The sequence below is a fragment of the Chiloscyllium plagiosum genome, unplaced genomic scaffold (genome assembly GCF_037043375.1).
Source record: "Chiloscyllium plagiosum isolate Xiang-an unplaced genomic scaffold, Cpla_swu_hap1 HiC_scaffold_30, whole genome shotgun sequence".
Classification (NCBI taxonomy): domain Eukaryota; kingdom Metazoa; phylum Chordata; class Chondrichthyes; order Orectolobiformes; family Hemiscylliidae; genus Chiloscyllium; species Chiloscyllium plagiosum.
The window spans coordinates 18,314,891-18,328,439 of record NW_028270168.1 but is presented as its reverse complement, the minus strand read 5'-3'; the positions used below and the strand labels follow the sequence as shown (position 1 = coordinate 18,328,439).

General features: G+C 42.9%; 1 protein-coding gene across 1 annotated transcript in view; it reads left to right on the top strand.

Annotated features, from left to right (window-relative positions):
• Positions 1 to 13,549, top strand: part of LOC122563580 (cation channel sperm-associated protein 4-like) — a 73,881-nt gene that overhangs the window by 18,680 nt on the left and 41,652 nt on the right. Inside the window, exon 4 of the mRNA XM_043717487.2 lies at positions 9,586 to 9,687. Coding sequence (XP_043573422.1) covers positions 9,586 to 9,687 — 102 coding nt within the window. The remainder of the gene's footprint in view (positions 1 to 9,585; positions 9,688 to 13,549) is intronic.

The window sequence follows — 13,549 nt, the reverse complement described above, 5'->3', positions numbered from 1 at the left end:
AGCAAAGCTGGAGACCTGTTAGTACAGTATTGCATTTCTGTCCCCAAAATCCCTTTTCATACAAAAAATGATGCATTTTGAGTTACTCAAATTACTCACAGTGCACACAGCTGTTCTCCTGCATAAGCAGTTCGTTATTCTCATTTGTCTCTGCACACACTTTGTATGTACATTCTTTAAGTTGTGCTATTCTCTTAATGATGTGCATTGTCATTGCTTGTTCATTTGGGTAGTGTTTCTTCTCCGGAAGTGTCATTCCTGTGCTACAGTACCTGTTCCATTTTCTGTTACTGGGTGCTGTGGACCTCTGGGTTTGAAGTTGATATCTCTCTGTGCAGTTGGTGAATTGAAATCTTTTTGGTTGGCCACAGTGAAGAATAGTTTCTTCAGTTATTATTGTGTACCCACTGCAACAATGGGATTACTGGTCATCCCCCTTCTCTGCAAATGATCAAAGTGACAACTGCTCTGTACAGTCTCAAGTTGCCATTTGGTTGTAGTGTAGGAGGTTGGTATCCTGACTGATTCTCCTGTGCTCAAATTTGGATAAAGAGCTGAATGCAAATACTGCAGAGGTTGTCATAGAGTCATAGAGATATACAGCATGGAAACAGACCCTTCGGTCCAACTCGTCCATGCCGACCAGGTATCCCAACCCAATCTAGTCCCACCTGCCAGCACCTGGCCCATATCCCTCCAAACCCTTCCTATTCATATACCCATCCAAATTCCTTTTAAATGTTGCTGTTGTAGTAGCCTCCACCACTTCCTCTGGCAGCTCATTCCATACACATACCACCCTCTGCGTGAAGAATATGCCCATTAAGTCTCTTTATAGCTTTCCCCTCTCACCCTAAACCTATGCCCTCTAGTTCTGGACTCCCTGACCCCAGGGAAAATACTTTGCCTATTTATCCTATCCATGCCCCTCATAATTTTGTAAACCTCTAACGTCACCCCTCAGCCTCCGACGCTCCAGGGAAAACAGCCCCAGCCTTTTCAGCCTCTTCCTGTAGCTCAGATCCTCCAACCCTGGCAACATCCTTGTAAATCTTTTCTGAACCCTTTCAAGTTTCACAATATCTTTGCAATAGGAAGGAGACCAGAATTGCACGCAATATTCTAACAGTGGCCTAACCAATGTCCTGTACAGCCACAACATGACCTCCCAACCCTTGTACTCAATACTCTAACGCAGAAAGCATACCAAATGCCGCCTTCACTATCCTATCTACCTGTGACTCCACTTTCAAGAAGCTATGAACCTGCACTCGAAGGTCTCTTCGTTCAGCAACACTCCCTAGGACCTTACCATTAAGTGTATAAATCCTGCTAAGATTTGCTTTCCCAAAATGCAGCACCTCGCATTTATCTGAATTAAACTCCATCTGCCACTTCTCAGCCCATTGGCCCATCTGGTCCAGATCCTGTTGTAATCTGAGGTAACTGTCTTTGCTGTCCACAACACCTCCAATTTTGGCGTCATCTGCAAATTTACTAACTGTACCTCTTATGCTTGCATCCAAATCATTTATGTAAATGACAAAAAGTAGAGGGCCCAGCACCGATCCTTGTGGCACTCCACTGGTCACAGGCCTCCAGTCTGAAAAACACCCTCTGTCTTCTACTTTTGAGCCAGTTCTATATTCAAATGACTAGTTCTCCCTGTATTCCATGAGATCTAACCTTGCTCATCAGTCTCCCATGGGGAACCTTGTCGAACGCCTTATTGAAGTCCATATAGATCACATCTACTGCTCTGCCCTCATCAATCTTCTTTGTTACTTCTTCAGAAAACTCAATCAAGTTTGTGACACTATTTCCAACGCACAAAGCCATGTTGACTATCCCGAATCAGTCCTTTCCAAATACATGTACATCCTGTCCCTCAGGATTCCCTCCAACAACTTGCCCATCACCAAGGTCAGGCTCACTGGTCCATAGTTCCCTGGCTTGTCCTTACCACCCTTCTTAAACAGTGGCACCACGTTTGCCAACCTTTAGTCTTCCAGCACCTCACCTGTGACTATCGATGATACAAATATCTCAGCAAGAGGCCCAGCAATCACTTCTCTAGCTTCCCACAGAGTTCTCGGGTACACCTGGTCAGGTCCTGGGGATGTGTTCACCTTTAACCGTTTCAAGACATCCATCACTTCCTCCTCTGTAATCTGGACATTTTGCAAGATGTCACCATCTATTTCCCTACAGTCTATATCTTCCATATCCTTTTCCACAGTAAATACTGATGCAAAATATTCATTTAGTATCTCCCCCATTTTCTGTGGCTCCACACAAAGGCCGCCTTCTGATCTTTGAGGGGCCCTATTCTCTCCCTAGTTACCCTTTTGTCCTTTAATATATTTGTGAAATCCCTTTGGATTCCCCTTAATTCTATTTGCCAAAGCTATCTCATGTCCCCGTTTTGCCCTCCTGATTTCTCTCTTAAGTATACTCCTAATTCCTTTATACTCTTCTAAGGATTCACTCGATCTATCCTGTCTATACCTGTCATATCCTTCCTTTTTCTTAACCAATCCCTCAATTTCTTTAGTCATCCAGCATTCCCTATACCTACCAGCCTTCCCTTTCACCCTGACAGGAATATACTTTCTCTGGATTTTCATTATCTCATTTCTGAAGGCTTCCCATTTTCCAGCCGTCCCTTTTACCCGCGAATATCTGCCTCCAATCAGCTTTTGAAAGTTCTTGCCTAATACCGTCAAAATTGGCCTTTCTCCAATTTAGAACTTCAACTTTTAAATCTGGTCTATCCTTTTCCATCACTATTTTAAAACGAATAGAATTATGGTCGCTGGCCCCAAAGTGCTGCCCCACTGACACCTCAGTCACCTGCCCTGCCTTATTTCCCAAGAGTAGGTCAAGTTTAGCACCTTCTCTAGTAGGTACAACCCCATATACTGAATCAGAAAATTGTCTTGTACACACTTAACAAATTCCTCTCCATCTAAATCTTTAACACTATGGCAGTCCCAGTCGATGTTTGGAAAGTTAAAATCCCCTACCATAACTACCCTATTATTCTTACAGATAGCCGAGATCTCCTTACAAGTTGGTTTCTCAATTTCCCTCTGACTAATGGGGGGTCTATAATACAATCCCAATAAGGTGATCATCCCTTTCTTATTTCTCAGTTCCACCCAAATAACTTCCCTGGATGTATTTCCGGGAATATCCTCCCTTAGCACAGCTGTAATGCTATCCCTTATCAAAAATGCCACTCCCCCTCCTCTTTTGCCTCCCTTTTCTATCCTTCCTGTAGAATTTGTATCCTGGAACATTCAGCTCATTGTAGTGATTTGTAAAGAAATTAGCCAGTTGGACCTCATAGAATGAGTTCCCTGATAATCAGGTCCAATCAAAGAGCCCTGGCTGACAGATAAGAACAGGATTAGTGGGCGGCACGGTGGCTTAGTGGTTAGCACTGTTGCCTCACAGCACCAAGGGCCCAGGTTTGATTCCTGTCTCGGGCGAATTTCTGTGGCGTTTCGGTTTCCTCCCACAGTCCAAAGATGTGCAGGCCAGGTGAATTGGTCATGCTAAATTGCCCATAGTGTTAGGTGCATTCGTCAGAGGGAAATGGGTCTGGGTGGGTTAGTCTTTGGAGGGTTGGTGTGGACTGAGTGGGCCAAAGGGCCTGTTTCCACACTAAGTAATCTAATCTAACATTGCAGTGTACAATCTCTCAATCATTGTGAATATTGATTTTTTTAAAAAAACAGGATTAGTCCGTTAGACAGATGCCAGTAACACTATGGTGTAAGCTTTCTTACTAGCTCTGGATCCCACAACAAAGGCCATTTAGAATAGAAGAATGAGTGTTAGTCATTCCTGTTTGGACCAAACCATTATAAATTAAAAGATCGGAAATGTTTGATTTTTCTTTTTAATGCCCAATAACTCAAGTAATTGGCAGTGCTGTAGGCAACTGCCTTCACTCCAGGATTTCAGTGTTTAGCTTTCTCCATTATCAATATCCCTACACTGTCTTTGTGCTGCATCACATGACTATGCATGAATTGAATGCATATGGCCTTTGTTTCAAAATCATGTTGGCAACACTGTTGTGCATTAAAGGATATGTTAAAACAAACAAAAAAAAAAGAACAGGACGTCAGACATCCTGTTCACACAGAGCGAGCTGGATCAGTGGTGAAGGGCTCCCCATTTTGTGTTAGGGAGGGAACTGACCTCTCTGCCTAAAAAGAAACAAGACAGCCTGTTCACTCAGAGCTGGCTTTGAGGGAGTTGGATCAGCATCAAGGAGTCTGCATGTGTAAATGAAGGGTGACTTGGTGACAGGATACCGGCCTCTCTGGAATTATTTCAGTAGTGATGAGAGAGAGATGCACGTTCCTAAAGAAATTTACTTGCAACAGTCATCTTTGAGTTGGGGGTCAGCATTTCTGATGTCATGCTGTTATTTGGGAAGCTTGACCCGTTTTACCCTGCTATCAAAGACAAGGTCCCAGTATGTGCAAAAAATGTTATTTTTCCGAGAGAAGGCACCAGATACTTTCAAGAGTTGACCGATTTTCTTAAATAATATTATGACCCCAAGCCGCCTCTAATTCTGCAACACTATCTGTTTTACTTGGCAGTTTGAGAACCAAGGGAATCCGTATCAGGATTTTTGACTTGGTTAACATGAATTGAATTGAATTTATTGTCACCTACTCACATGAGTATAGTGAAAGGATTACAAGTCGCCATTTATGGCATCATCTTGGGTACAAAGGTACCTAGGGACCGAATCTTGGTATAAAGAAAGCAAAGTTTAAAAATTAAACTTTACAGTCGTTCCTACTAAAAAGTATTAACTGTTCAAAACCACAGTCCATAAGCACCTGGCCATGTTGGGCTGGCACCCCTCACAAGGGCTTGACCTCCCCCACTCCTGGTTTGACCTTGCACCGTTATTGCCCTGGGCTGCCTGCTGTCACCACCTTGTAGCCTGTTCCTGCTTCCACCGCCTTGTCTCTGCCTCACTGTCAGCTGCCATGGGCTGCCTACTCCTGTTCTTGTCAACAGCCACCTTGGGCTACTTGGTCTCGCTCTCACCACTGGCTGTTTCGGGCTACCTGCTTCAGCTGCTGCCAACCAAGGGCCAGCTGCCTGCTATTGCTGCGTGGCAGATGACTGGCAGAGGGCGTATAACATTGGTTTAAAACAATTCAGGAGATGCTGAGAGACTTGGTTTGTGAGATTACTGATGTAACCATGCAAAAGCACCTACTAGCTGATGCGCAATTGGACTCCAAGTACTTCAACTGGCACGTATTATTGGAAAATGCGGCAAGTGTAGCAAATGAGTTGTAGAATATTTCAATGGAAGTGGAAACTCTCTCCAGCCCAACTGAGCTTAGGACCACTACTTGAGTGAAGGCAATTGCATTGTCTCATTCAGGACATATCCTGAACAGAGGGACTCTAGGTCAGCCCACAGCAAAACACCAAAACAAAGCCAAGCCATGACCAAGTGGTTAACATTTTCTTCAGGATTCAGGCCACGAAGCAATGATAGTTGCTGCCGGTGTGCGGACTTGAGAAAGCAAAAGAATCCCACTAGACTTAAACTGAATAAGAGAACTCCTTGACCAGTATCCAAGAGAGTGCACATCCTGGAAAATCCACCTGCATTTGGTTTCGAACAATTTAAATTGCTTAACATTCAAATCAGAAACAATCAACATAAATGTCTGGTTAAATGGTCACTCAGTTCTGATGGAGGTTGATACAGTCGCTGCCATTTCAGTAATCGTAGAAACAGTCCTTTACAAAATTTGCTGTGTACACCAACCCTTAACTCGTGCAAGACCTTGGCCAGGCTGAGAACCTATATTGGGAAAGCTTTACAGATTAAGGGTACATGTTCGGTTCTGGTCTCTTATGAAAAATAGCTGGTTCACTTACCACTGATTGTATTAAAAAGCTTGGGCCCAGGCTTGATGGGACAAGATTGGTTGCGACAGATTCACCTGGACTGAATGAACATTTTCCTATTAGAAAATGGCTGTCTAAGTGAAATCCTAATTAAACATGTGAAAGTTTTTCCAGGGACTACCAAAGGAGCCAAGGCCACCTTGCATGTTGACCAGGAAGCAATTCCCCAATTCTAACAAGCATGCCCAGTACCAATTGCCTTGCAGGGAAAAAGTAGAGACAGAAATCAAGGAATCATCAGATCAGTTCAGTTTGCAGAATGCGTAACACTGATCATATCGATTGTGAAGCCCATAGGGTCATTCGCCTTTGTGGGGATTTTAAACAAATGGTAAACTGCTGTTCACAACTGGATAAATTTCTTGCATAGAGCATTTATACGCAAAGCTGGTGGGGGGTGGTGCTATTGTTCTCAAAGGTCGACGTGAACCATAGGTACTTTCGATGGCAGTTAGATGAGAATTCCCAGAAGTCTGCTATTAATATCAATAAGGCTTTGTAACAATATACAAGACTGCCATTTGTGGTATCATCAGATTGTGCAGTTTTTTCAGGGAACGGTGAAGAACATTTCACAAGGTCTACCCCAGGTCAGCATTTATTTGGATGATGTGTTATTAACAGGCAAGACCAATAAGGAGCACTTAGAGAACTTCAACATAGTCCTTTGATGTCTCTCCCAGGCAGGTGTACACCTTTAGAAGGGAAAAATGTATGTTGCAGGCACCCCAAGAGATCTATTTGGGCTACAGATTCAACAAGACTGGACTACACTTGTTGGAAGATAAAGTGAGGGCAATCAAAGGTGCCCTGCCCCTCATATCTGTACTGGAGCTTTCCTTGGGTTGGTGAATTATTATGGAAAATTCATACATACCTTGGCCTCCATCCTGGCACTTTGACTCTTTAAGGGTCAGCCTTGGAAATGGTTGCACAGCCAAGCCGTAGCTTTCAGGGAAGAAACAGCTACCAATCTCGAAGGTGTTGGCAAACTATGATATCAGGCGAGATTTGGTCTTGACATGAGATGCCACCCTGTAAGGCACTGGGGTAGTATTAACTCATAAATGGCCCAATGGAGAGGAGCACCCAATAGCGTCTGCATCCAGGACTTTGGCTAATGTAGAACACCAGTACCCCAGATAGAGAAGGAAGGTTTGGCGGTCATATTGGGAGTGAGGAAGTTACACCAATAGCTTTATGGACATAAATTTGTAATAATAGACCACAAACCCCTGCTAGGTCTCCTTAAAGAGGACAAGACCGTGCCACCCGTAGCTTCAGGTTGAATTCAGCATTGGGCTCTAATACTACACTTACAGTTCGGAACACTGGCTGGCTGGCCAAGTAGCAAATACGGGTGTACCACCACTAGAAGATTCCACAATGGTTTACATTATTTTTTTTGGACATACTTTCAGTCACAGCTGACAATATCAGACTTTGGATGTAGAATGATCTGGTCCTAGTAAAACTGTAACAGCTGGTGGTGATGGGGGTAAAACCAAAGGGCCATTACAACCAGAATTGAAACCTTTTTGGACCCTGAGAGACCAAATCATAGTAAAGAACGGCATATTATGGGGAGTGAGTGTGATTATCCTGAGCAAAAGTCGCTGCCAGATTCTGTCTGAACTCCAGAGTCATCCGGTAGTTTCCAGAACAAAGATATTGGCGAGAAGTTATGTCTGGTGGCCAGGATTGGATGCAGACACAGCATTATTGTGGCAACACAGACAAAATTACTGCCAGCAACTCCCCCCTCATTTGTGGGAATGGCTGAGTAAACCCTGTAACTCCGTTACATTTTGACTATCTTTCATGGGCTAAATGTTCTAAGTCATTATGGATGCCCACTCAAAGTGGCTGGACTTAAATGGAGCTCATTCTTCAAACGCAGGTATAATGATAGAAGAACAGCACGCTTCTATTGTAATACACAGACTCCTGGAAGTATTGGTCATCGATAACAAGCCATTATTTATCAGCAGAGAATTCTGAGTATTTCCTAAAGTCAAATGGTATCCTATATGTAAGAACAGCTCCATACCATCCATTAACCAGTGATCTGGCAGAATGAGCAGTCCAAACTTTGAAGGAGGGCTTATAGAAACAGCCTACACCTTCATTAGATACCAAACTATCCTGGTTCCTATTTGATGCAACTACAGGAATAGCTCCAGCAGAGTTGCTAATGGATGAGAAGACTCCACACCAGGTTAAATCAGATATTCCCAGACTGGTGGGGTTGGGGAGGGTGAAACAGCATTAGGAACACCAGTACCAGCCACAAGACTCAGCTAAGCAAGAGAGAGAGAGACAGTTTACGTTAAGGGGCAAAGTTTAGTGTATGAACCACAGGAATGGTCCTGCATGGGTAAAAAGCATGGTCGATGCAAGGTCAGGTCCAGCAATGTATAAAGTTCGGGTAGATGCAATGAAACTGAACAGCATGTGGAACATATGAAAGCTGCAAACTCACAACTGGTGCGAGAGCAAAACACGCCCAACTCATCAACAGCCTTTCTGACTGTTCCACAACCTGTGGGGCAGCATTGAAGATACCTCAGAATCTGAAATGGACATAGCGGATGTTGCCACCATTGATGCCTTTGCTGCCTGAAGAAGAGAATTAAAAGTCTTCCTAGACACACTGGGTGCAAGAGGTGAGCCACTTGCAGAGTTGGAGGAATCTGAGCTGATGCTCAAATGGCCTAGGAGAAGCTACAAAAAATGAAGAACTCGCCTATGTACTCTGATTCATAGGGAGAGGGCTGTAGATTAGCCAGGTGGACCACATAGAAAATGAGTACCCTGTTTGGGGCTTTTAATCTAGTCCAGTCAGGGAGCCCTGGCTGACTGATAAGAACAGAAGTGTTACACATCCTGCTCACTCTGAGGGAGCTGGATCAGTGTCGAAGACTCTCCACATGTAAATGGAGGGTGATTTGCTGATGGGAAACCATAAAATAGATAAAATATTTCAAGCTTCGTGAAAGAAATGTTCTTTCACTAAAAAGCCAAATCATTTGGCACATGTGTTTAGCTCAAACAAAGCGCAACTGGAAATCCAACTCCAGATCACAGACTGACAGAAAATGCCACTCATCTCAGTCAGATTAAGTGTAAAGCTTGGGCTGGTAACCCTATATATGCCAGAGAGATTTGCAGTGTGTTACAGCACACTAAACTGGCAGTACAGGAGTATAACAATATGTTTTCAGGTTTTGGAAGTCTTCTTGCAGAATGTTGTCTTAATGTCAACGAGTGTAAGACTAGTTCAGCTTCTGCAACGGGAAAGTCCAGTTGCTGTCGAGGCCAGCCTGAAAGATAAGACGAGAGAAGGAGGGAATAATCAAGATAATGACAACTCCCCGAGAGCGAAGTAGCAGCGTGGTAGTAGTGAAACTATCTGAAAATGAATATATCCTTTGTTTTGGTGGCCTCTTTATGAAACAGTATAGCTAGCAATAGATAATATCACTGAGAGATAACTGCACTCCTGAGTAAAACCAATTAGAATACATCCAGTGTAATTCACTACTTTGTAGGCTTATGTCATAAAATTGAACGTATGTCTGCGGGTTTCTTATTTTGTAATTGCTGTTTTCCCCTGCACAGAGCTACGCCATGTTCTTTGCAATATTTGAACAAATATTGGTGACTATCTTTCTCTGGGAAATGTTGCTGAAATGGTACTATGGATTCTGGATATTCTGGAAGGTAAATACTGGCACTTTTATAGCAGAATAAGATGATTTAAGGAAAATGATCTGGGACTGATTAGTGATTTGTCAATATAAAGCTATCATCTACAGTGATAGCTGATTGTACTAATCTCATCCAGCATTAAGTGTTAAGTAAGTTATGCCAAACTTGTATTGATGACAGGTGAGGTCAGAGTTTCATAATTTATCTCTTTCATTTATTTCTTTAAGTTGACATTGATGTGTTGATAAGAGTTGAATACAAGAGATTCTAGGTATAGGGTGAAAGGCAAAGCTCTAAATTTGACTTCTTCAGAGCAGGAGCAATTCACAGCACTATAGAAAATTGGTGATGTGGTTTGGATGGATATTCTAGAACTAAATTAACTTTGGGAATTGAATAGAATGCTAAAGAACTTTCTAAAGAACTTTCTAAAGAAAATAGATGGATAGAGGAGTTACTGAGATGTTGGATGGCTCAAATGGTCCTTACATTCTTGTATCATTTAAAATATGCATCTCTACGTATTCAGTATTCTCCAGTTGAACTTTACCAATACTGTACTCACTAGCATCTTGAATACTAACCTAGATAAACTCCAAAACTGCACTGTCTGCATTTTGTCCAATGCTTTTGCATCCCACCCTGCAACCCCCCTCTCCCCAACTTAATTTTGTTCCATGACACACCACACCTAATCAAAAGGCTGTCAAGCACGCAAATTTCTCCTCAGCCTCATTATACCCTACCTTTTACAGTCTCCTTTAGATCCGTGTTTAGCCCATGATTTATATTTCTCTGAAGCTAGTCTGTTGTGCACCTCCCCTTCCTGACCCCCACTTTTCTCTGTTGTCACAGCTTTCAGCAATTTGATTTCCAGGGACAATTTCCCAGATAAGGGTAAGATTTTGTATGCATATGGGAGTTAATTCTCAGAGGTGATGTTTTGTTGGGATCCTGACATAATTCTGCCATCTTCCAGTTCCACTGGAGCAGTATTGAAGGTGAGCAGGGAACTTGCATATAGCTGTTTAAGTAATTTATATATTTAAGCCAATTAAGTATTGTTTTAACCCTCAATCATAGATTTCCCAGCCTGGGCATCTGTTTCCTGACCTGTCTGCAGCTCGCTATGGTCATTTGATGTGATTGCATAGTGGGAAGACCACTGAACATGGCTAGATGAGAAGTTGCTGCTCTTTCAGAGAGTGTTATGACTGCTTGACAGGTATTGCCAACTTCATGGCAAGCACTTTATCTTTTCAAGTCTTCTTTCACCTTTTATCTGCACTTGCTGGCTGCCAGTCCTACCCACAATATGGAAACAACTTATATTCAGTTCCATCTTCCATCTCTGATGAAGCAAAGGAATAGAAACACTGCCATTACCGTCAGCTGTTGGGCCAAGGGGATTGACATTGAGATACAGTTCAAAAAAGGCAAGAGTTTCAACACAAACCTACGGCAAGAGGATTATGTCTTTTGATGTGTGAGCACCAGTGCCTCAGAATGCTCAGGTTTTCATGACAGATCATTGTGATATCCGCAGTCTCTTGTAAAAAGACGTCGTTCCCGATTATGCAGGTGGACACATTGACAATGGCTGATTTTAAGTGCCTGTTACTGGAGAGTATCCTATCTACTAGGTGTCAACCTCTTGCCAGGTTTTGTGCTCTCTTCTCGTGCAAGTAGAGAAAGTAGCAAGATGGATAGGCAGGAAGGATACCATTTATGGAAGACAACTGCGAGGCAGTAGAGTGAGAGTGTTAGCTTTTTAGATGAGGCTGTGCAGAGATGCCTCCAGAGAGAAGACTAGGTGGTTGTGGAAAATGTGTTGCCCTCAGTGTTATGGGAAAGCTGGGGGACGGTAAAATGTGTGGTGTGGCACTCGCTGTTCACACTGGATTGGCTGCATATTTATCGCTTACTTTTAAGGTAAGGAGACTAAATCTTCACATTTGATACTCCAGGTGTGGTCTTCCCAAGCCGCTATACAATTGCAACAAGATTTCACTACCCTTGTACTCAATGCAGGCTAACATTCGTTTAGCCTTCCAGTAGCTGGCTGCACCTGCATTTAGATCAGAATGGTGCTGGAAAAGCACAGCAGGTCAGGCAGCATCCGAGGAGCAGGAAAATCGACATTTCATCAGGAATGATGGAAACTCTGGTTTCCAGCATCTGCAGTCCTCACTTTTGCACCTACATGTTAATTTTTTATGACTTATTGACGAGGACATGCAGATCCTTTTGCAAAATCTACACTTTGCAACCCCTTGCCATTTAAGAAATAGTTTGCACATTGATTCCTCCTACCCAAGTAGATAGCCTCTCATTTTTCTATGTTCTGTTTCATCTGCATCTTTTTGCCCATTCACTAATCCTGTCCTAAAGCTCAGAAGCCACTTTACATCCTCCTTTCAAAACACATTTCCGAATTTGCAGATGATATAAAGTAGAACTTTTCCATTTGGCCCCCACATCCAAATTATTACTGTATAATGTGAACAGTTAGAGTCCAAATTCTGATTCTTATGATACCCACTATTCGCAAACTGTAAATGCGAGAATGACCTACACGTATATCTGACATAATGCGTGTCTTGTCAACCGAATTGGCTATAACATGATTGAATAGTGGACACTGTTTGGATACTTTCTAATGCACAGGTATAGTGATTTTCTATAGCGCGAGGTTGCACATGAATGCAACCATCATGTTATGTCAGATATGCCTGTACTTAATTCTACTTTTGGTTTTCGGTCTGTTAGCCAATCCTTAATCCATACCAGTACGTATCTCTGTCCCACAGGCTTTACCTTTGCTAACCAATCTACTTATCAAAGGCCTTCTGAAAATCCAAATATACCCTGTCCAGCAGTTTTGTTAGTAACATCCTCAAAAAAACAATCAAACGCTATTTTCCATTCCAAATCCATCAACTCTATATCCAATTAGATTATTTTATCTGAATGACCATTTAATGTGTCCTTATTTCCTGGTGTTTTTTCTTCCCTTGTTCTTTTCTTAAGTAGCAGTAACACTTGCCATCTTCTAACCTGCAGGAATCAATCCAGAATCTATGGAATTTTGGAAGATAATCATCAATGCATCAACCGTTTCTATAGCCACTTCTCCAACAGTCTGAAATGTACACTATTAAGGCATGGGTACTTACTAACTTTCAATCCCTTAATTTCTGTTGTACAAGTTCTTAGTATAAGGAGAAAGTGAGAACTGCAGATACTGGAGATCAGAATCAAAAAGTGTGGTGCTGGAAAAGGACAGCAGGTCAGATAGAATCCAAGGAGCACCAAACAACCCCACTGCCGTGTGGCCGACCACTTCAACTCCCCCCTTCCACTCTGCCAAAGACATATAAGTCCTGGGCCTCCTCCACCACCAAATCTTAGCTACCGACTCCTGGAGGAAGAACGCCTCATCTTCCGCCTTGAACCACATGGCACCAATGTCGATTTCACCAATTTCCTCGTCTCCTCTCCCCTCACCTCATCCCAGATTAAACTCTCCTCCAACTCAGCACTGCCGTCTTGAACTGCCCCACCTGTCCATTTTTCTTTCCACATGTCCGCTCCATCCTCCATTCCAACCTATTGCCATCACCCCCCACCTGCATCTACCTATCACCTTCCAAGCTACCTTCCCCCAGCTCCCCCTCCTGCTTATCTCTCAACCCCCTTCCCCCCACATTCCTGATGAAGGGCTTATGGCTGAAACATTGACTCTCCTGCTCCTCGGATGTTTCCTGACCTGATGTGCTTTTCCAGCGCCACACTTCTCGACCAAGTTCTTACGATAACCAATTTTCTTCAATTGCTCATTCTCCCTGGTCACTTGTATTTGTAATGCTATTTT